This window comes from Triticum aestivum, chromosome 5A, assembly GCF_018294505.1.
Source record: "Triticum aestivum cultivar Chinese Spring chromosome 5A, IWGSC CS RefSeq v2.1, whole genome shotgun sequence".
NCBI classification, from domain to species: Eukaryota; Viridiplantae; Streptophyta; class Magnoliopsida; order Poales; family Poaceae; genus Triticum; species Triticum aestivum.
The window spans coordinates 288,814,759-288,840,405 of record NC_057806.1 but is presented as its reverse complement, the minus strand read 5'-3'; the positions used below and the strand labels follow the sequence as shown (position 1 = coordinate 288,840,405).

The window sequence follows — 25,647 nt, the reverse complement described above, 5'->3', positions numbered from 1 at the left end:
AAAATCGATTTTTTTTTTAATATGAGGTTAAATAAGAATTTTGTTAGCCTTTTAGGTCAGAACATAATTTTGTCCGCTAACACACGACTCGCACCTAGTCTACTTTTGGGACGTTTGAGTGCAGCGCACCCGAACTGCCCACAGAGCTAACAAACTATCCAACCAACCCACCACTGACACGTATGCCCCAACGCGATCCGACCCCACAGTTCGGTCACCTCGTTCGAACTACCGGAGCTGCCTCGCACCACTCGGCCCCAGCTGCTCTGACTTCTCCCCCACCCCACTGACACTCTTTCACGTCGGCGACTCACCCCCCACCCTTCGAGTCACGCGGCACCTACTAATGGCCGCGGGATCTTGCCGCCCGCACCGCCGGAGATGAAGCCCCGCCACCTCCCGCCGGTCCTTGTACTCGCCTTGCTTTCCCTCCTCTCCCTCTCCCTCCGCCGCCACCTCACCCCCCTACAGCTGCCGCTTCGTCCCGCCGCCGGGGACCCGCTCCTTCGTCGCCTCGCCGCGGTGGAAGGCGTGGGATCCGAGCAAGTCCTCGCCGACGCGGCTGCACTGCTCGTGAATGGCTCGATATCCACGTTCCCCAGCCTTGGCAACCGCCAGCGCCTCCTCTACCTCCGCCTCCCGTACGTCCGCTCCGCCCGCGGCCCGCCGAGGCCGAGGACCGTGTCCCGCCTCCGCATCCCCGCCGAGGCACTCCCCTCCGACGAATCCCTGCTCGCGTCCTTCCGCACGTCTCTCCACTCCTTCCTCCTCGCCCACCACCGCCGCCGCCGGGGCGGAACCGGTAATGTGGCCAGCGTCATGAGCGAGCTCGCCGGCGTCCTCGGGCGGCGCTTCCCGACCTGCGCGGTCGTAGGGAATAGCGGCGGGCTCCTCGGCTCCGGCCGCGGACCGCAGATCGACGCGCACGAGCTCGTCATCCGCCTCAACAACGCACGCGTGGCCGGCTTCGTCGCCGACGTCGGCGCCAAAACCTCGCTCTCCTTCGTCAACTCCAACATCCTCCACCTCTGCGCGTCCCGCAGTGCCGCCACCGCCGCAGGCTGCGGGTGCCACCCGTATGGCCCCACCGTGCCCATGGCCATATACATCTGCCAGCCCGCGCACCTCCTGGACGCCCTCATCTGCAACGCAACCGCCACCCACGCCTCCCCATTCCCGCTCCTCGTCACCGACGCGCGCCTGGACGCGCTCTCGGCGCGCATTGCCAAGTACTACTCGATCCGGCGATTCGTGTCGGACACGGGTGCTCCGGCGAGCAACTGGACCCGGAAGCACGACGAGAGGTACTTCCACTATTCGTCAGGTATGCAGGCGGTGGTGATGGCGCTGGGGGTATGCGAGGAACTGAGCCTATTCGGGTTCGGCAAGCCGGCAGGGGCCAAGCACCATTATCACACGAACCAGAAGAAGGAGCTGGACCTGCACGACTACCAGGCGGAGTACGATTTCTACGGCCACCTCCAGGCGCGGCCGGAGATGGTGCCGTTCCTTGACGAGGCCCAAGGCTTCACGGTGCCGCCGGTCAGGTTGTACTGGTGAGGCTGCCTTAACTGTGTGTATTACTGTGTTGTTGTAAAATTGATACTACTACACTTGATTGACAAAATGTCAATTTAGCCGACAGAGAATTGTAAATTAGGGGCAATGGAAATGAAAGTCTCACTGAAATTTGTAAGCAGAAATGTAGGCCAGTTTGACGACCAGATGGTTATGATGGAATCCGCATGGTTATGATGGAATCCGCAAGTTCTTGTTTGTACTATTATGTTTTGGACTGTTGCTGCACCTGTCAGTTGTCAAAATGGTTAGCACTAGCTGACAATAACCGAAGTTGTTTACACTCTGCTTTAAACAGGAAAGTAACGTAGACTATTCAGTTTGGTAGCCTACCATGTTTTGTTTGGAACAAAATACAGTGCTGATTTCATTAAGTGAGGAGAGTGAGTAGCCTACTTTGTTTCGTTTCTGTTGCAGCTATATTTTTTCAGCTATAAACACAAAATGTTGATTTCTCATTACAAGATTGGCCAGCAAAATATCTGGTAAGTCCAATGTGGTGCAAATTCTTGTAGTAGATTGCTTCAGTCATTATGTATTTTTTTTGTCTGACAGATTGCCTTACTCTTTTCTTTTTATGAACACAATTAGCATCAGTTAGAATTAGAGTTTTCTGTATAACTTCCATTTTGGCAGGAACAAAAATTGAAGTACTGTATTACTGCTGCGCTCTTATTCGGCATCCATGACTCGCTTCATTTGGATCCCAGGGCAGATGTTATCTCTGTTGTATGAGCTATGCTGCTTTGAGGTTGTTGTTTATCAAAGTACTAGCTGTTTGTGCTCTTTACATTCGTCACTTTTCTGGAGTAGTCTTTCTCATCGGTTAATTAGATAAATGACATGACATTACAATTATGCCGCCTCCAACTTAGAGAAATGCTACTACAACTTTTCTCTTTGAAAAAATGCCACTCGAATTTGCATCACACCTATAGATGCAGATATTGCTTTTGGCTCTAGGGAATATATGCTCCTCCGCGTCACAAATGTATTTTGCCAAGGTCAATTTGTTTATTTATAAAAATAGATGTGTTCATTGTCACACCCAAATGCTACCTGCAAAATTTTAGGGGGAAAGCTTAAGCATGTGGATGTGTGCAACATAAAAAAAAACAAGTCGAACGACAAATGTTACCTTCAAATGGTACACTTAATTTTGTTTTTTCATCGACGAAGTACTGCTATCCCGTTTTCCATGAAATTTGGCAAGCACACTGGTACACTAACATGAACATTTACAAAAAAAACTGATTTTTAAAAATTTATTTCCTATTAGTTTTTAATAACCATTCACCAATGAGCAACCGCTCCCTAGAGCCAAAACTCCGCGTCCCCTATAGATGCCATTATGTAAAATTTTAGACCATAGTACTCGTATCATCTTCCTTGATATTTTTCCTCCATCCTATGAATCCTAATCTCCTCCATGTGAGAATGTTTCCAAATCCTACCCACGGGTGTGTCGTTTTGTTATGGAAATTCACTTTGGCACATGGGAGCATATGCTCCTGCCATCGAAAAATATATTTTAAAATGTAAAAGAAATTCCGAACACAAATTTGACGCGCACATCTCAACATGGTATGTGTGCACGTCAAGTTTCATGAAAACCCGACATTATATATGCCTTGTGTAAAAAGACAAAAAAATGTCTCATGAAAAGCCTTTCTTATGACTTGAAGAAAAGAGGACCCCTTGGCTAAGGTTTCTTGTGCCTCCTGCCGGTGCCGCCGCCGGTCTACCTCGTCTTCTATGGTCTTACGGCCATGGAGACATGGTGGATCCTGGCCTTTGCCGGCGGGAGGGCTTCGTTTTTGCATACTCTTTTGAGTTTTGTTAGGGTTTGTGTCCAGCTCAGAGAGGCGAGGCAGTGGCGACTCTCTGCTGATGGAATAAGGTTCTTCCCGCCTTGTCCCTATTCTGATGGTGTTGTTAGCATCATTGGAGGGCGTGTGGAGGTTTGTCTCCGGCGGATCTCACGGGATTCGGTCGGCGTTTGTCTTCGGTGGATCCATGTGAATCTTGTCTTCGTTCATCTGTGTTCGTGTGTCTACAGATTGGATCCTTCTGATCTATGCTTCTCTTCATCGGCGGCGGATGCTGCTCTGGTGCACTGGTCCTATGAGGCCTTAGCACGATGACTTACCGACTGTCTACTACAACAAAGTTTGCCCGGCTTCAATGAGGGAGGGGCGAAGACGCCGGCGCGCCTTCGGCTCGCTCCAGTGCAAGTAGTCGTCACTAGGTGGTCTACGGACCTAGATGCATTTTTTACTTTGGGTGTTCTTTGTACTACCTTGACAGTTGATGAATAGATCGAAAGTTATTCCCGCAAAAAAGAAAAGTCTTTCTTAACACTAAATTTTGTCATTTTTGCATATGACACAAAAGTTGTCGGTTTTCCACGAAAGTTTGTATTCAAATAGCATATCAAGATGTACGCGAGAATTGATGACCCACAAGTATAGGCGATCTATCATAGTCCTTTTGATAAGTAAGAGCGTCGAACCCAATGAGGAGCAGAAGAAAATGACAAACGGTTTTCAGCAAGATATTCTCTGCAAGCACTGAAATTATTGGTGACAGATAGTTGTATTATGAGATAATTCGTAACAAGTAACAAAAGTAAATAAGGTGGCTCAATCCTTTTTGTAGCAAAGGACAAGCCTGAAAGAACTCTTATATAAAGCAAAGCGCTCCTAAGGACACATGAGAATTGTTGTCAAGCTAGTTTTCATCATGCTCATATAATTCGCGTTCATTACTTTGATAATTTGATATGTAGGTGGACCGGTGCTTGGGTGATGCCCTTCCTTGGACAAGCCTCCCACTTATGATTAACCCATCTCGCAAGCATCCGCAACTACGGAAGAAGAATTAAGATAAATCTAACCATAGCATAAAACATATGGATCCAAATTAGCCCCTTACGAAGCAACACATATACTAGGGTTTAATATTCTGTCACTCTAGCAACCCATCATCTACTTACTAATTCCCGATGCCTTCCCCTAGTCCCAAATCATGGTGAAGTGCCATGTAGTCGATGTTCACGTAACACCACTAGAGGAAAGACAACATACATCTAATCAAAATATCGAACGAATACCAAATTCACATGATTACTTATAACAAGACCAATCCCATGTCCTCAGAAACAAATGTAACTACTCACAAAGCATATTCAAGTTCATAATCAGAAGAGTATTTGAAGGGAATATGCCCTACAGGCAATAATAAAGTTGTTATTTATATTTCCTTATATCATGATAAATGTTTATTATTCATGCTAGAATTTTATTAACCGCAAACTTAGTACATGTGTGAATACATAGACAAATAGAGTGTCCCTAGTATGCCTCTACTAGACTAGCTCGTTAATCAAATATGGTTAGGTTTCCTAGCCATAGACATGTGTTGTCATTTGATGAACGAGATCACATCATTAGAGAATGATGTGATGGACAAGACCCATCCGTTAGCTTAGCACTATGATCGTTTAGTTTATTGCTATTGCTTTCTTCATGACTTATACATGTTCCTATGACTATGAGATTATGCAACTCCCGAATACCGAAGGAACACTTAGTGTGCTATCAAACGTCGCAACATAACTGGGTGATTATAAAGATGCTCTACAGGTGTCTCCGATGGTGTTTATTGAGTTGGCATAGATCGAGATTAGGATTTGTCATTCCGTGTTTCAGAGAGGTATCTCTGGGCCCTCTCGATAATGCACATCACTATAAGCCTTGCAAGCAATGTGACTAATGAGTTAGTTACGGGATGATGCATTACAGAATGAGTAAAAAGACTTGTCGGTAACGAGATTGAACTAGGTATGATGATACCGACAATCAAATCTCGGGCAAGTAATGTTGGGGAACGTAGTAATTTCAAAAAAAAATTCCTACACACACGCAAGATCCATCTAGGTGATGCATAGCAATGATAGGGGAGAGTATTGTCCACGTACCCTCATAGACCGTAAGCGGAAGCGTTATGACAACGCGGTTGATGTAGTCGTACATCTTCACGATCCGACCGATCCTAACACCAAAGATACGGCACCTCCGCGATCTGCACACGTTCAGCTCGGTGACGTCCCACAAATTCTAGATCCAGCTGAGGTCGAGGGAGAGTTTCGTCAGCATGACGGTGTGATGACAGTGATGATGAAGTTACCGTCGCAGGGCTTCGCCTAAGCTCTACAAGGATATGACCGAGGTGGAAATCTGTGGAGGGGGCACCACACATGGCTAAAATAATCAACTTGTGTGTTTATGGGTTGCCCCCTCCCTCGTATATAAAGGAGGGGAGGAGGAGGCCGGCCCTAGAGGGCGCACCAAGGGGGAGGAATCCTCCTCCTACTAGGAAGAGGATTCCTCCTTTCCTAGTCCTACTAGGAGGGGGAAGGAATGATAGGGGGAGGGAGAGGGAAAGAGGGGCCGCTCCCCCCTCCACTAGTCCAATTCAGACTCCCTTGAGGGGGGGAGGCGCCACCTCCTGGCTGCTGCCCTCTCTCTCCCCTAAAGCCCACCGAGGGCCCAATAACTTCCGGGGGGGTTCCGGTAACCCTCCGGCACTCCGGTTTTATCCGAAACCTCCTGGAACACTTCCAGTGTCCGAACATAGCCATCCAATATATCAATATTTATGTCTCGACCATTTCGAGACTCCTCGTCATGTCTGTGATTGCATCCTGGACTCTGAACTACCTTCGGTACATCAAAATACATAAGCTCATAATACCGATCGTCACCGAACGTTTAAGCGTGCGGACCCTACGGGTTAAAGAACTATGTAGACATGACCGAGACTCTTCTCCGGTCAATAACCAATAGCGTAACCTGGATGCTCATATTGGTTCCTACATATTCTACGAAGATCTTTATCGGTCAAACCGCATAACAACATACGTTGTTCCCTTTGTCATCAGTATGTTACTTGCCCGAGATTCGATTGTCGGTATCTCAATACCTAGTTCGATCTCATTACCGGCAAGTCTATTTACTCGTTCCGTAATGCAACATTCCGCAACTAACTCATTAGTCACATTGCTTGCAAGGTTATAGTGATGTGCATTACCGAGAGGGCCCAGAGATACCTCTCCGATACACGGAGTGACAAATCCCAATCTCGATCTATGCCAACTCAACAAACACCATCGGAGACACCTGTAGAGCATCTTTATAGTCACCCAGTTATGTTGTGACGTTTGATAGCACACTAAGTGTTCCTCCGGTATTCGGGAGTTGCATAATCTCATAGTCATAGGAACATGTATAAGTTATGAATAAAGCAATAGCAACAAACTAAACGATCATCATGCTAAGATAATGGATGGGTCAAGTCAATCACATCATTCTCTAATGATGTGATCCCGTTCATCAAATAACAACTCTTTGTCCATGGTTAGAAAACTTAACCATCTTTGCTTAACGAGCTAGTCAAGTAGAGGCATACTAGTGACACTCTGTTTGTCTATGTATTCACACATGTACTAAGCTTCCGGTTAATACAATTCTAGCATGAATAATAAACATTTATCATGATATAAGGAAATATAAATAACAACTTTATAATTGCCTCTAGGGCATATTTCCTTTAGTCTCCCACTTGCACTAGAGTAAATAATCTAGATTACACAGTAATGATTCTAACACCCATGGAGTCTTGGTGCTGATCATGTTTTTCTCGTGAGAGAGGCTTAGTCAACGGGTCTGCAACATTCAGATCCGTATGTATCTTGAAAATCTCTATGTCTCCCTCCTTGACTTGATCACGGATGGAATTGAAGCGTCTGTTGATGTGCTTGGTTCTCTTGTGAAATCTGCATTCCTTTGCCAAGGCAATTGCACCAGTATTGTCACAAAAGATTTTCATTTGACCCGATGCACTAGGTATGACACCTAGATCATATATGAACTCCTTCATCCAGACTCCTTCGTTTGCTGCTTCCGAAGTAGCTATGTACTCAGCTTCACACGTAGATCCCGCCACGACGCTTTGCTTAGAACTGCACCAACTTACAGCCCCACCGTTCAATATAAATATGTATCCGGTTTGTGACTTAGAGTCATCCGGATCAGTGTCAAAGCTTGCATCGACTAACCGTTTACGACGAGCTCTTTGTCACCTCCATAAACGAGAAACATATCCTTAGTCCTTTTCAACTATTTAGGATGTTCTTGACCGCTGTCCAGTGATCCACTCCTGGATTACTTGGGTACGTCCCTCCTGAACTAATAGCAAGGCACACATCAGGTCTGGTACACAACATTGCATACATGATAGAACCTATGGCTGAAGCATAGGGAATGACTTTCATTTTCTCTCTATCTTCTGCAGTGGTCGGCCATTGAGTCTGACTCAACTTCACACCTTGTAACACAGGCAAGAACCCTTTCTTTGCTTGATCCAGTTTGAACTTCTTCAAAACTTTATCAAGGTATGTGCTTTGTGGAAGTCCAATTAAGCGTCTTGATCTATCTCTATAGATCTTGATGCCCAATATATAAGCAGCTTCACCGAGGTCTTTCATTGAAAAACTCTTATTCAAGTATCTTTTTATGCTATCCAGAAATTCTATATCATTTCCAATCAACAATATGTCATTCACATATAATATTAGAAATGCTACAGAGCTCCCACTCACTTTATTGTAAATAAAATCTTCTCCAAAAGTCTGCATAAAACCATATGCTTTGATCACACTATCAAAACGTTTATTCCAACTCCGAGATGCTTGCACCAGTCCATAAATGGATCGCTAGAGCTTGCACACTTTGTTAGCATCCTTTGGATTGATAAAATCTTCGGGTTGGATCATAGACAACTCTTCTTCCAGAAATCCATTCAGGAATGCAGTCTTTACATCCATTTGCCAAATTTCATAATCATAAAATGCAGCAATTGCTAACATGATTCAGACGTACTTAAGCATTGCTATGGGTGAGAAGGTCTCATCATAGTCAACTCCTTGAACTTGTCGAAAACCTTTCGCAACAAGTCGAGCCTTGTAGACAGTAACATTACCGTCAGCGTTAGTCTTTTTCTTGAAGATCCATTTATTCTCGATGGCTTGCCGATCATCAGGCAAGTCAACCAAAGTCCACATTTTGTTCTCATACATGGATCCCATCTCAGATTTCATGGCCTCAAGCCATTTCCCGGAATCTGGGCTCATCATTGCTTCCTCATAGTTCATAGGTTCGCCATGGTCAAGTAACATGACCTCCAGAATTGGATTGCCGTACCACTCTGGTGCGGATCTTACTCTGGTTGGCCTACGAGGTTCAGTAGTAACTTGATATGAAGTTATATGATCATCATCACTAGCTTCCTCACTGATTGGTGTAGTAGTCACAGGAACTGATTTCTGTGATGAACTACTTAACAATAAGGGAGCAGGTACAGTTACCTCATCAAGTTCTACTTTCCTCCCAGTCACTTCTTTCGAGAGAAACTCCTTCTCTAGAAATGATCCATTCTTAGCAACGAATGTCTTGCCTTCGGATCTATGATAGAAGGTGTACCCAACATTCTCCTTTGGGTATCCTATGAAGACCTATTTCTCCGATTTGGGTTCGAGCTATCAGGTTGAAGCTTTTTCACATAAGCATCACAGCCCCAAACTTTAAGAAACGACAACTTGGGTTTCTTGCCAAACCATAATTTATAAGGTGTCGTCTCAACGGATTTCGATGGTGCCCTATTTGACGTGAATGCAACTGTCTCTAAAGCATAACCCCAAAACGATAGCGGTAAATCAGTAAGAGACATCATAAATCGCACCATATCTAATAAAGTGCGGTTACGATGTTCGGACACACCATTACACTGTGGTGTTCCAGGTGGCGTGAGTTGCGAAACTATTCCGCATTGTTTCAAATGAAGACCAAAGTCATAACTCAAATATTCACCTCCGCGATCAGATCGTAGAAACTTAATTTTCTTGTTACGATGATTTTCCACTTCACTCTGAAATTCTTTGAACTTTTCAAATGTTTCAGACTTATGTTTCATCAAGTAGATATACCCATATCTGCTCAAATCATATGTGAAGGTAAGAAAATAACGATACCCGCCGTGAGCATCAACACTCATCGGACCGCATACATAAGTATGTATTATTTCCAACAAGTCTGTTGCTCGCTCCATTGTTCCGGAGAATGGAGTCTTAGTCATCTTGCCCATGAGGCATGGTTCGCAAGCATCAAGTGATTCATAATCAAGTGATTCCAAAAGCCCATCAGCATGGAGTTTCTTCATGCGCTTTACACCAATATGACCTAAACGGCAGTGCCACAAATAAGTTGCATTATCATTATTAAACTTATATCTTTTGGCTTCAATACTATGAACATGTGTATCACTACTATCAAGATTTAGTAAAAATAGACCACTCATCAAGGGTGCATGACCATAAAAGATATTACTCATATAAATAGAACAACCATTATTCTCTGATTTAAATGAATAACCGTCTCGCATCAAACAAGATCCAGATATAATGTTCATGCGCAACGCTGGCACCAAATAACAATTATTTAGGTCTAAAACTAACCCCGAAGGTAGATGTAGAGGTAGCGTGCCGACGGTGATCACATCGACTTTGGAACCATTTCCCACGCGCATCGTCACCTCGTCCTTAGCCAATATTTGCTTAATCTGTAGCCCCTGTTTCGAGTTGCAAATATTAGCAACAGAACCAGTATCAAATACCCAGGCGCTACCGCGAGCATTAGTAAGGTACACATCAATAACATGTATATCAAATATACCTTTCACTTTGCCATCCTTCTTCTCCGCCAAATACTTGGGGCAGTTCCGCTTCCAGTGACCAGTCCCTTTGCAGTAGAAGCACTCAGTCTTAGGCTTAGGTCCATACTTGGGCTTCTTCACATGAGCAGCAACTTGCTTGCCGTTCTTCTTGAAATTCCCCTTCTTCCGTTTACCCTTTTTCTTGAAACTGGTGGTCTTGTTGACCATCAACACTTGATGCTCCTTCTTGATTTCTACCTCCGCAGCCTTTAGCATTGCGAAGAGCTCGGGAATTGTCTTATCGATCCCTTGCATATTGTAATTCATCATAAAGGTCTTGTAGCTTGGTGCTAGTGATTGAAGAACTCTGTCAGTGACACTATCATCAGGAAGATTAACTCCCACTTGAGTCAAGTGGTTGTGGTACCCAGACATTCTGAGTATATGTTCACTGACAGAACTATTCTCATCCATCTTGCAGCTGTAGAACTTATTGGAGACATCATATCTCTCAATCTGGGCATTTGCTTGAAATATTAACTTCAACTCCTGGAACATCACATATGCTCCATGACGTTCAAAACATCGTTGAAGTTCCGGTTCTAAGCCGTAAAGCATGGCACACTGAACTATCGAGTAGTCATTAGCTTTGCTCTACCAGACGTTCATAATATCTGTTGTTGCTCCTGTTTTGGGTTTGTCACCTAGCGGTGCTTCCAGGACGTAATTCTTCTGTGCAGCAATGAGGATAATCCTCAAGTTACGTACCCACTCCTTGTAATTGCTACCATCATCTTTCAACTTAGCTTTCTCTAGGAACGCATTAAAATTCAACGGAACAACAACACGTGCCATCTATCTACAACAACATAGACATGCAAAATACTATCAGGTACTAAGTTCATGATAAATTAAAGTTCAATTAATCATATTACTTAAGAACTCCCACTTAGATAGACATCCCTCTAATAATCTAAGTGATCACGTGATCCATATCAACTAAGCCATGTCCGATCATCACGTGAGATGGAGTAGTTTTCAATGGTGAACATCACTATGTTGATCATATCTACTATATGATTCACACTCGACCTTTCGGTATCAGTGTTCCGAGGCCATATCTGCATATGCTAGGCTCGTCAAGTCTAACTCGAGTATTCTACGTGTGCAAAACTGGCTTGCACCCGTTGTATGTGAACGTAGAGCTTATCACACCCGATCATCATGTGGTGTCTCGGCACGACGAACTGTAGCAATGGTGCATACTCAGGGAGAACACTTGTACCTTGAAAGTTTGTGAGAGATCATCTTATAATGCTACCGCCAAACTACGCAAAATAAGATGCATAAAGGATAAACATCACATACAATCAAATATAAGTGATATGATATGGCCATCATCATCTTGTGCCTTTGATCTCCATCTCCAAAGCACCGTCATGATCACCATTGTCACCGGCTTGACACCTTGATCACCATTGAAGCATCGTTGTCGCCTCGCCAACTATTGCTTCTACGACTATCACTACCGCTTAGTGATAAAGTAAAGCAATTACATGGCGATTGCATTTCATACAATAAAGCGACAACCATATGGCTCCTGCCAGTTGCCGATAACTCTGTTACAAAACATGATCATCTCATACAATAAAATTTAGCATCATGTCTTGACCATATCACATAACAACATGCCCTACAAAAACAAGTTAGACGTCCTCTACTTTGTTGTTGCAAGTTTTACGTGGCTGCTACGGGCTGAGCAAGAACCGTTCTTACCTACGCATCAAAAACCACAACGCGGTGTAGTGATTGCTTTTTGATCTTCAAAAAGAACCCTATTCATTGAATCTGATTCAACTAAAGTTGGAGAAACTGACACCCACTAGCCACCTGTGTGCGAAGCACGTCTGTAGAGCGTACGCGTAATGTCGGTCTGAGCCGCTTCATCCAACAATACCGCGGAATCAAGAATCAACTAGTGACGACAAGAAATATGTATATACCCATGCCCACAATTCCTTTGTGTTCTACTCGTGCATATAACATCTATGCATAGACCTAGCTTTGATGCCACTGTTGGGGAACACAGTAATTTCAAAAAAATTCCTACGCACACGCAAGATCCATCAAGGTGATGCATAGCAACGAGAGGGGAGACTGTTGTCCACGTACCCTCATAGACCGTAAGTGGAAGCGTTATGACAACGCGATTGATGTAGTCGTACGTCTTCATGATCCGACCGATCCTAGCACCGATGGTACAACACCTCCGTGATCTGCACACGTTCAGCTCGGTGATGTCCCACGAACTCTAGATCCAGCTGAGGTCGAGGGAGAGTTTCGTCAGCACGACGACGTGATGATGAAGTTACTGACGCAGGGCTTCGCCTAAGCTCTACAACGATATGACCGAGGTGGAAATCTGTGGAGGGGGCACCACACACGACTAAACCAGTCAACTTGTGTGTCTATGGGGTGCCCCCTCCCCGTATATAAAGGAGGGGAGGAGGAGGCCAGCCGGCCCTAGAGGGCACGCCAAGGGGGGAGGAATCCTCCTCCTAGTAGGAGTAGGATTCCTACTTTCCTAGTCCTACTAGGAGGGGGAAGGAAGGAGATGGGGAGGGAGAGGCAAAGAGGGGTCGTGCCCCCTCCCCTAGTCCAATTCGAACTCCCTTGAGAGGGGGGGCACCACCTCTTAGCTACTGCCCTATCTCTCCCCTAAAGCCCACTAAGGGCCCAATAACTTCCCCCCCCCCGGGGGGGGGGGGGGGTTCCAGTAACCCTCTGGCACTCCGGTTTTATTCAAAACCTCCTCGAACACTTCCGGTGTTTGAACATAGCCATCCAATATATCAATCTTTATGTCTCGACAATTTTGAGACTCCTCGTCATGTCCGTGATCACATCCGGGACTCTGAACTACCTTCGGTACATCAAAACACATAAACTCATAATACCTATCGTCACCGAACGTTTAAGCGTGCGGACCCTACGGGTTTGAGAACTATGTAGACATGACCGAGACACTTCTCCGGTCAATAACCAATAGCGTAACCAGGATGCTCATATTGGTTCCTACATATTCTATGAAGATCTTTATCGGTCAAACCGCATGACAACATACGTTGTTCGCTTTGTCATCAGTATGTTACTTGCCCGAGATTTAATCGTCGGTATCTCAATACCTAGTTCGATCTCATTACCGGCAAGTCTATTTACTCATTCCGTAATGCAACATCCCGCAACTAACTCATTAGTCACATTGCTTGCAAGTCTTATAGTGATGTGCATTACCGAGAGGGCCCAGAGATACCTCGCCGATACACGGAGTGACAAATTCCAATCTCGATCCATGCCAACTCAACAAACACCATCAGAGACACCTGTAGAGCATCTTTATAGTCACCCAGTTACGTTGTGACGTTTGATAGCACACTAAGTGTTCCTCTGGTATTCAGGAGTTGCATAATCTCATAGTCATAGGAACATGTATGAGTCATGAAGAAAGCAATAGCAACAAACTAAACGATCATAGTGCTAAGCTAACATATGGGTCAAGTCCATCACATCATTCTCTAATGATGTGATCCCGTTCATCAAATGACAACACATGTCTATAGCTAGGAAACTTAACCATCTTTGATTAATGAGCTAGTCTAGTAGATGCATACTAGGGACACTATTTGTCTATGTATTCACACATGTACTAAGTTTCCGGTTAATACAATTCTAGCATGAATAATAAACATTTATCATGATATAAGGAAATATAAATAACAACTTTATTATTGCCTCTAGGGCATATTTCCTTCGAGTAACATACCGGTGACAAAGGGAACAACGTATGTTGTTATGCGGTTTGAACGATAAAGATCTTCGTAGAATATGTAGGAGCCAATATGAGCATCCAGGTTCCGCTATTGGTTATTGATCGGAGATGTGTCTTGGTCATGTCTACATAGTTCTCAAACCCGTAGGGTCCGCAGGCTTAACGTTCGATGACGATTTGTATTATGAATTATGTGATTTGATGACCGAAGTTTGTTCGGAATCTCAGATGAGATCTCGGACATGACGAGGAGTCTAGAAATGATCGAGGCATAAAGATTGATATATTGGATCATGTTATTCGGACACCGGAAGTGTTCCAGATGGTTTCGGGTAAAAACGGAGTGCCGGAGGGGTTACCGGAACCCCCCGGGGGAACTAATGGGCCACCATCGGCCTTAGTGGAGAGAGAGGAGGGCCGCCAGGGCAGGCCGCGCCCCCCCCCTTAGCAGTCTGAATTGGACAAGGGAAGGGGGGGGGGGGTCGCCCCCTTTCCTACTCCCTCTCCCTCTCCTTCCTTTCCCTCTCTCCCTTTTGGTGGAATCCTACTAGGACTAGGAGTCCTAGTAGGACTCCCCTCTTGGGCGTGCCTTAGGGGCCGGCCGGCCCTCCCCTCCTCCCTCCTTTATATACGTGGGGAGGGTGGAACCCTAGAACACACAAGTTTCTCTTAGCCATGTGCGGTGCCCTCCTCCATAGTTACACACCTCGGTCATATTTATCGTAGTGCTTAGGCAAAGCCCTGTGCCGGTAACTTCATCATCACCGTCACCACGCCGTCGTGCTGATGGAAATCTCCCTTGGCCTCCAATGGATCAAGAGCTCGAGGGACGTCACCGAGCTGAACATGTGCTGATCGCGGAGGTGCCGTACATTCGGTAATTGGATCGATTGGATTGCGAAGACGTTCGACTACATCAAACACATTACTAAACACTTTTGTTTTTGGTCTATGAGGGTACGTGGACACACTCCCCCTCTCGTTGCTATGCATCTCCTAGATAGATCTTGCGTGATCGTAGGAATTTTTTTGAAATACTGCATTCCCCAACAGTGGCATCCGAGCCAGGTCTATGCGTAGATGTTATATGCACGAGTAGAACACAAAGAGTTATGGGCGATAATAGTCATACTACGTACCAGCAACGTCTTACTTTGATTCGGCAGTATTGTTGGATGAAGCGGCCCGGACCGACATTACATGACCATGTTCATGAGACTGGTTCTACCGACGTGCTTCGCACACTGGTGGCTAGCGGGTGTATGTTTCTCCAGCTTTAGTTGAATCGACTTTAACTACGCCCGGTCCTTGATGAATGTTAAAACAACACACTTGACGAAAAATCGTTGTGGTTTTGATGCGTAGGTAAGAACGGTTCTTGCTAGAAGCCCGTAGCAGCCACATAAAACTTGCAACAACAAAGTAGAGGACGTCTAACTTGTTTTTCCAGGGCTTGCTGTGATGTGATATGGTCAAGACGCGATGATATATAAATTGTTGTATGAGATGATCATGTTTTGTAACAGTTATCGGCAACTGGCAGGAGCCATACGGTTGTCGCTTTATTGTATGAAATGCAATCGCCATGTAATTGCTTTACTTTATCACTAAGCGGTAGCGATAGTCGTAGAAGCAATAGTTGGCGAGACGACAATGATTCTGTGATGGATATCAAGGTGTCAAGCCGGTGATGATGGTGATCATGACGGTGCTTTGGAGATGGAGATCAAAGGCACAAGATGATGGTGGCCATATCATATCACTTATTTTGATTGCATGTGATGTTTATCCTTTATGCATCTTATTTTGTTTAGTTCAACGGTAGCATTATAAGATGATATCTCACTAAATTTCAAGGTATAAGTGTTCTCCCTGAGTATGCACCTTTGCTACAGTTTGTCGTGCCGAGACACCATGTGTTGATCGTGTGTGATAAGCTCTACGTTCACATACAGCAGGTGCAAGCCAGTTTTGCATACGCAGAATACTCGGGTTAAACTTGACGAGCCTAGCATATGCAGATATGGCCTTGGAACACTGAGACCGAAAGGTCGAACATGAATCATATAGTAGATATGATCAACATAGTGATGTTCACCATTGAAAACTACTCCATCTCACGTGATGATCGGACATGGTTTAGTTGATATGGATCACATGATCGTTTAGATGACTAGAGAGATGTCTATCTAAGTGGGAGTTCTTAAGTAATATGATTAATTGAACTTTACTTTATCATGAACTTAGTCATGATAGTATTTGCATATCTGTGTTGTAGATCAATAGCTTCTGATGTAGCTCCCCGTTTATTTTTGATATGTTCCTAGAGAAAAATAAGTTCAAAGATGATAGTAGCAAATGATGCGGACTGGGTCTGTGATCCGAGGACTATCCTCATTGCTGGACAGTAGAATTATGTCCTTAATGCACCGCTAGGTGACAGACTTATTGCAGGAGCAGATGCAGACGTTGTGAACGTTTGGCAAGCTTGGTATGATGACTACTTGATAGTTTAGTGCACCATGCTTTACTCTTAGAACCGGGACTTCAAAAATGTTTTGAATGCCATGGAGCATATAAGATGTTCCAAGAGCTGAAATTGGTATTTCAGACTCATGTCCGAGTCGAGAGGTATGAGAGCTCTGACAAGTATTTTGCCTACAAGATGGAGGAGAATAGCTCAACCAGTGAGCATGTGCTCAGCATGTCTGAGTACTACTATCGCTTGAATCAAGTGGGAGTTAATCTTCCAGATAAGATAGTGATTGATGGAGTTCTCTAGTCACTATCACCAAGTTACTAGAACTTCGTGATGAACTATAATATGCAAGGGATGACGAAAACGATTCCCAGCTCTTCGTGATGCTGAAATTGGCGAAGGTAGAAATCAAGAAAAGCATCAAATGTTGATGGTTGACAAGACCACTAGTTTCAAGTAAAAGGGCAAGGTAAAGAAAGGGAACTTCAAGAAGAATGGCAAGCAAGTTTCCACTCCCATGAAGAAGCTCAAAGCTAGACCCAAGCCTGAAACTGAGTGCTTCTACTACAAAGGAAATGGTCACTGGAAGCGGAACTGCCCCAAATACTTGGCGGATAAGAAGGATGGAAAAGTGAAAAAAAAGTATATATGATATACATGTTATTGATGTGTACTTTACTAGTGTTCATAGTAGCCCTTGGGTATTTGATACCGGTTCAGTTGCTATGATTAGTAACTCAAACAGGAGTTACAAAATGAACAAAGACTAGTTGAGGGCGAGGTAACGATGTGTGTTGGAAATGATTCCAAGGTTGATAAGATCACCATCACATACTCCCTCTACCTTTGGTATTAGTATTGGAACTAAATAAATGTTATTTGGTGTTTGCGTTGAGCATAAATATGACTGGATCATGTTTATTGCGATACAGTTATTCATTTAAGTCAAAGAATAATTGTTGTTCTGTTTACATGAATAAAACCTTCTATGGTCTTACATCCAATGTAAATGGTTTACTGAATCTTGATCACAGTGATACACATAATATTGATGCCAAAAGATGCAAAGTTAATAATGATAGTGCAACTTATCTATGGCACTGCCGTTTAGGTCATATTGGTGTAAAGCACATGAAGAAACTCCATGCTGATGGGCTTTTAGAATCACTTGATTATGAATCACTTGATGTTTGTGAACCATGCCTCATGGGCAAGATGACTAAGACTCCGTTCTCCGGAACAATAGAGCGAGCCATTGACTTATTGGAAATAATACATACTGATGTATGTGGTCCGATGAGTGTTGAGGCTCGCGGGGGTATCGTTATTTTCTGACCTTCACAGATGATTTAAGCAGATATGGGTATATCTACTTGATGAAACACAAGTCTGAAACATTTGAAAAGTTCAAAGAAATCCAGAGTGAAGTTGAGAATCATCGTAACAAGAAAAATAAAGTTTCTACGATCTGATCGCGGAGGCAAATATTTGAGTTACAAGTTTGGCCTTCATTTAAAACAATGTGGAATAGTTTCACAACTCATGCCACCTGGAACACCATAGCGTAATGGTGTGTCCAAACGTCGTAACCGTACTTTATTAAATATGGTGCGATCTATGATGTCTCTTACCGATTTACCACTATCGTTTTGGGGTTATGCATTAGAGACAACTGCATTCACGTTAATAGGGAACCATGTAAATCCGTTGAGACGACACCATATGAACTATGGTTTGGCAAGAAACCTAAGCTGTCATTTATTAAAGTTTGAGGTTGCGATGCTTATGTGAAAAAGCTTCAGCCTGATAAGCTCGAACCCAAATCAGAGAAGTGCGTCTTCATAGGATACCCAAAAGAAACTGTTGGGTACACCTTCTATCACAGATCTGAAGGCAAGATCTTTGTTGCTAAGAATGGATCCTTTCTAGAGAAGGAGTTTCTCTCGAAAGAAGTGAGTGGGAGGAAAGTAGAACTTGATGAGGTAGTTGTACCTTCTCCCTAATTGGAAAGTAGTTCATCAGAAAAATCAGTTCCAGTGATTCCTACACCAATTAGTGAGGAAGCTAATGATGATGATCATGAAACTTCAAATCAAGTTACTACCGAACCTCGTAGGTTAACTGGAGTATGGTCCGCACCAGAGTGGTACGGTAATCCTTTCTGGAAGTCATGTTACTAGACCATGACGAACCTATGAACTATGAGGAAGTGATGATGAGCCCAGATTCCGTGAAATGGCTTGAGGCCATGAAATCTGAGATGGGATCCATGTATGAGAACAAAGTATGGACTTTGATTGACTTGCCCGATGATAGGCGAGCCATTGAGATTAAATGGATCTTCAAGAGGAAGATGGACGCTGATAGTAGTGTTACTATCTACAAAGCTCGAATTGTCGCAAAAGGTTTTGACATGTTCAAGATGTTAACCATGATGAGAGTTTCTCACTCGTATCTATGCTTAAAGTCTGTCCGAATCATGTTAGCAATTGCCGCATTTTATGAAATTTGGCAAATGGATGTCAAAACTGTAGTCCTTAATGGATTTCTTAAAGAAGAGTTGCATATGATACAATCAGAAGGTTTTGTCAATCCTAAGGGTGCTAACAAAATGTGCAAGCTCCAGCGATCCATCTATGGACTGGTGCAAGTATCTCGGAGTTGGGATATACGCTTTGATAAGTTTATCAAAGCATATAGTTTTATACAAACTTGCGGTGAAGCCTGTATTTACAAGAAAGTGAGTGGGAGCACTACAGCCTTTCTGATAAGTATATGTGAATGACATATTGTTGATCGGAAATGATGTAGAATTTTCTGGAAAGCATAAAGGAGTGTTTGAAAGGAGTTTTTTCAAAGAAAGACCTCGGTGAAGCTGCTTACATATTGGGCATCAAGATCTATAGAGATAGATCAAGACGCTTGATAAGATTTTTCAATGAGTACATACCTTGACAAGATTTTGAAGTAGTTCAAAATGGAACAGTCAAAGAAGGAGTTCTTGCCTATGTTGCAAAGGTGTGAAGTTGAGTAAGACTCAAAATCCGACCACGACAGAAAATAGAAAGAGAATGAAAGTCATTCCCTATGCCTTAGTCATAGGTTCTATGAAGTATGCTATGCTGTGTACCAAACCTATTGTATATCTTACCATGATTTTGGCAAGGGGGTACGATAGTAATCCAGGAGTGGATCACTGGACAACGGTCAAAATTATCCTTAGTGGAATAAGGATATGTTTCTCGGTTATGGAGGTGACAAAAAGTTCGTCGTAAAGAGTTACGTCGATGCAAACTTTAACACTGATCCGGATGACTCTAAGTATCAATCTGGATACATATTGAAAGTGGGAGCAATTAGCTAGAGTAGCTCCATGCAGAGCATTGTAGACATAGAAATTTGCAAAATACATACGAATTTGAATGTGGCAGACCCATTGACTAAACTTCTCTCACAAGCAAAACATGATCACTCTTTGGGTGTTAATCACATAGGGATGTGAACTAGATTATTGACTCTAGTAAACCGTTTGGGTATTAGTCACATGGAGATGTGAACTAATCACATAAAGATGTGAACTATTGGTGTTAAATCACATGACGATGTGAAGTAGATTATTGACTCTAGGGCAAGTGGGATACTGAAGGAAATATGCCCTAGAGGCAATAATAAAGTTGTTATTTATATTTCCTTATATCATGATAAATGTTTATTATTCATGCTAGAATTGTATTAACCGAAAACTTAGTACATGTGTGAATACATAGACAAACAGAGTGTCCCTAGTATGCCTCTACTAGACTAGCTCGTTAATCAAAGATGGTCAAGTTTCCTAGCCATAGACATGTGTTGTCATTTGATGAATGAGATCACATCATTAGAGAATGATGTGATGGACAAGACCCATCCGTTAGCTTAGCACTATGATCGTTTAGTTTATTGCTATTGCTTTCTTCATGACTTATACATGTTCCTATGACTATGAGATTATGCAACTCCCGAATACCGGAGGAACACTTAGTGTGCTATCAAACATCACAACATAACTAGGTGATTATAAATATGCTCTACAGGTGTCTCCGATGGTGTTTGTTGAGTTGGCATAGGTCGAGATTAGGATTTGTCACTCCGTGTTTCGGAGAGGTATCTCTGGGCCCTCTCGGTAATGCACATCACTATAAGCCTTGCAAGCAATGTGACTAATGAGTTAGTTATGGGATGATGCATTACGGAACAAGTAAAGAGAATTGCCGGTAACGAGATTAAACTAGGTATGATGATACCGACGATCGAATCTCGGGCAAGTAACATACCGATGACAAAGGGAACAACGTATGTTGTTATGCAGTTTGACCGATAAAGATCTTCGTAGAATATGTAGGAGCCAATATGAGTATCTAGGTTCCGCTATTGGTTATTGATCGGAGATGTGTCTCGGTCATGTCTACATAGTTCTCGAACCCGTAGGGTCCGCACGCTTAACGTTCGATGGCGATTTGTATTATGAGTTATGTGATTTGATTATCGAAGTTTGTTCGTAGTCCTGGATGAGATCTCAAACATGACGAGGAGTTTCAAAATGATGGAGACATAAATATTGATATATTGCACCATGTTATTCGGACACAGGAAGTGTTCCGGATGGTTAAGGGTAAAAACGGAGTGCCGGAGGGGTTACGGGAACCCCCCCAGGGGAACTAATGAGCCACCATCGGTGTTATTAGAGAGAGAGAGGAGGACCGCAGGGCAGGCCGCGCCCCCTCCTTAGCAGTCCGAGTTGGACAAGGGAAGGGGGCGGCGCCCATTTCCTACTCCCTCTCCCTCTCCTTCCTGCCCCTATCTCCCTTTTGGTGGAATCCTACTAGGATCAGGAGTCCTAGTTGGACTCCCCTCTTGTGTGCGCCCTAGGGCCCGACCGGCCTTCCCCTCCTCCCACCTTTATATACGTGGGGAGGGGGGCACCCTAGAACACACAAGTTTCTCTTAGCCATGTGCGGTGTCCCCCTCCACAGTTACAGACCTCGGTCATATCGTCGTAGTGCTTAGGTGAAGCCCTGTGCCGGTAACTTCATCATCACCGTCACCACGCCGTTGTGCTGACGTAACTCTCCCTCGACCTCAAATGGGTCAAGAGCTCGAGGGACGTCACCGAGCTGAACGTGTGCTGATCGCGTAGGTGCCGTATGTTCGGTAATTGGATCAGTTGGATCGCGAAGATGTTCGACTACATCAACCATGTTACTAAATGCTTCACTTTCGGTCTACGAGGATACGTGGACACGCTCTCCCCACTCATTGCTATGCATCTCCTAGATAGATCTTGCGTGATCGTAGGATTTTTTTTTTGAAATACTGTGTTCCCCAACAGTATTAATTATCATTAAGGATCTAAACATATGATCTTCCACCGAATAAACCAACTAGCATCAACTACACAGAGTAATCAACACTACTAGCAACCCACTGGTACCAATCTGAGGTTTTGATACAAAGATCGGATACAAGAGATGAACTAGGGTTTGAGAGGAGACGGTGCTGGTGAAGATGTTGATGGAGATTGACCCCCTCTCGATGAGAGGATCGTTGGTGATGACGATGGCTTCGATTTGCCCCTCCGGGAGGGAAGTTTCCCCAACAGAACAGCTCCGCCGGAGCCCTAGATTGGTTATGCCCAAGTTCCGCCTCGAGACGGCGGTGTTTCGTCCCAAAAGCTTCCTTCTGATTTTTTTCCAGGTCAAAACACACCATATAGCAGAATATGGGCATCGGGGGCCTGACAGGTGGCCCACAAGGCAGGGGCGTGCCCAGAGGGGTAGGGCGCGCCCTCCACCCTTGTGGATGGCAGGTGCCCCCCTCTAGTGCTTTCTTCACCCAATATTTTTTTTATTCCAAAAATATTCTCCGTTAAGTTTTAGGACTTTTGGAGTTGTGCAGAATAGGTCTCTAATATTTGCTCATTTTCCAGTCCAGAATTCCAGCTGCCGGCATTCTCCCTATTCATATAAACATTATAAAATACGAGAAAAAAGGCATAAGTATTGTGATATAATGTGTAATAACAGCCCATAATGCAATAAATATCAATATAAAAGCATGATGCAAAATTGATGTATCAACTCCCCCAAGCTTAGACCTCGCTTTCCTCAAGCGAAAGCCGATATCGAAAAATATGTCCACATGTTTAGAGATAGAGGTGTCGATAAAATAAAATACGGACATGAGGGCATCATGATCATCTTTAGAACAACAACATATAATGCCATATAATTTCTTATGCTAAAGTAACAATTTGTTCACAAGATAAAGTATGAATCAAAAACTTTATTGAAAACCAACAAACTATGATCTCAGTCATTGAAGCAGTTGAAATTTATCATAACATCAGAAAGAGTCAAATTCAAGAGCTTTTCAGCAAGTCCACATACTCAACTATCATTTAATCTTTCACAATTGCTAACACTCACGCGATACTTACGGGTTCAAAGTTTCAATCAGACACAGAGAAAGATAGGGGCGTATAGTTTCGCCTCCCAACCTTTTACCTTGAGGGTAATGTCAACAATAATACTTTATGATAACCTACATCTGAGTGGATATATATATCCGGATCTCTCCAACACATAGTGCTTGCCAAAGGAAAAAGTGTAAAAAGGAAAGGTGAAGATCACCATGACTCTTGTATAAGGGTGGAAGATAAAGGTAAAAGATAGGCCCTTCGCAGAGGGAAGCAGAGGTTGTCATGCACTTTTATGGTTGGATGCACAAAATCTTAATGCAAAAGAATGTCACTTTATATTGCCGATTGTGATAAATAACTTTATTATGTAGTCTGTCGCTTTTATTTCTTCCATATCACAAGTTTGTATAAAACTTATTTTCTTCACACTAATAGATCATACATATTGAAAGAGCAATTTTTATTGCTTGCACCGATGACAACTTACTTGAAGGATCTTACTCAATCCATAGGTAGGTATGGTGGACTCTCATGGAAAAACTGGTTTAAGGGAAGTTTGGAAGCACGAGTAGTATCTCTACTTGGTGCAAATAATTTGGCTAGGTTGAGAGGAAAAGGCAAGCTCAACATGTTGGAGGATCCATGACAATATAACTTCTATTTAGATATAAGAAAACATAACCCATTATGTTGTCTTCCTTGTCCAACATCAACTTTTTAGCATGTCACATTTTAATGAGTGCTCACAATTACAAAAGATGTCCAAGATAGTATATTTATATGTGAAGCCTCTCTTTCTTTATTACTTCCTATTAATTGCAACAATGACCAAAACTATGTTTGTCAACTCTCAACAAATTTTATTCATCATACTCTTTATATGTGAAGTCATGACTCTCCATAAGTTCACTATATGATCTTTTTATTCTTTCTTTTATTTTATCCCCTCAAGATCATAGCAAGAAAGCAAAGCTCTCAATTCAAAACTACTCTTTATTATATAACTCAAGGACTCGATTACATAGATAGATCTTGAAACAAAACTCAAAGCTAGATCATGCTAAAACTTTATTCTACTAGATCAAGATATAACCAAAAGGATTGAACTAAGAAAAACGATAAAGATAAAGGTGTGATGGTGATACGATACCGGGGCACCTCCCCCAAGCTTGGTAGTGGCCAAGGGGAGTGCCCATACCCATGTATTTATGTCTCTTTCTTGGGAGGTGGTGATGTGATATTCTTAGAGATGATGCCCCTTAGGATGCGATTCTCCTCCTCGAGCCTATTATTTTGCTGCTTAAGATCCATTACCTCTTTGCGAAGTTTACCCGTGACGGCTAGAGCTCCATTCAACCATGGATGTTTCATAGCCGCGAGGGGGGGGGGGGAAGCAACACTCGTTTTCATATTTCATAAGAGATAAATTTAGCATTGGGAGGGATGGCCGAATTTGGTATTGCTGAGCTTTGAAGTTCCTCCAGCATGAATCCAGTTTGAAGATGACAGGTAATTTCTTGATCCTCCTCCATGGCATCCACCCTTTTCAAGTCGGCCTCCATCTTTCCCTCCATTGATTTCCCAAAGTGGTCAGCTTCACTGTTTGCTCTTGGGCCCGTGATGTTTGCTTGAACTACATCGGTATTTCCCCGAAGAGGAAGGGATGATGCAGCACATCAACGGTAGGTATTTCCCTCAGTGATGAGATCAAGGTTATCGAACCAGTAGGAGAACCACATGATTGTAGTAGATTGCATAAATGGATCTCGCGGGAACGGGAAATAAAATAAATATAAAAAATTGCAGCAAGGTATTTTTGGGTTTTTGGATGAATAGACCTGAAAATAAAAGCAAATAAAAATAGATTGCGAAGGCAAATATAATAAAGAAGAGACCTGGGGGCCATAAGTTTCACTAGTCGCTTCTCTTGAGAAAAATAGCAAATGGTGGGTAAAGAAATTACTGTTGGGAAATTGATAGAACTTCAAATAATCATGACAATATCCATGCAATGATCATTATATAGGCATCACGTCCAAGATTAGTAGACCAGCTCCTGCCTACATCTACTACTATTACTCCACACATCGACCGCTATCAAGCATGCATCTAGTGTCTTAAGTTCATGGAGAAACATAGTAATGCAATAAGAACGATGACATGATGTAGACAAGATCTATTTATGTAGAAATATACCCCATCTTGTTATCCTTAATAGCAACGATACATACGCTCGGTTCCCCTTCTGTCACTGGGATCAAGCACCATAAGATCGAACCCATCACAAAGAACCTCTTCCCGTTGCAAGATAAATAGATCAAGTTGGCCAAACAAAACCCAAATATCAGAGAAGTAATACGAGGCTATAAGTAATCATGCATGTAAGAGATCAAAAGACTCAAATAACTTTCATGGATAAAAACATAGATCTGATCATAAACACAAAGTTCATCGGATCCCAACAAACACATCGCAAAAAGAGTTACATCATATGGATCTCCAAGAGACCATTGTATTAAGAATCAAAAGAGAGAG

At 43.3% G+C, this 25,647-nt stretch overlaps 1 protein-coding gene across 1 annotated transcript; it reads left to right on the top strand.

Annotated features, from left to right (window-relative positions):
• The first annotated feature begins 253 nt into the window (after positions 1 to 253).
• LOC123103003 (sialyltransferase-like protein 2) lies at positions 254 to 1,846 on the top strand. Its single transcript, XM_044524482.1, has one exon. The coding sequence runs from the start codon at positions 382 to 384 to the stop codon at positions 1,558 to 1,560; it is 1,179 nt and encodes a 392-aa protein (XP_044380417.1). The 5' UTR covers positions 254 to 381; the 3' UTR covers positions 1,561 to 1,846.
• The last annotated feature ends 23,801 nt before the right edge of the window (positions 1,847 to 25,647 follow it).

Excerpts from the sequence above, each read along its gene's own strand:
- LOC123103003 (XM_044524482.1), top strand. The coding sequence starts at position 382 with ATGAAGCCCCGCCACCTCCCGCCGGTCCTTGTACTCGCCTTGCTTTCC.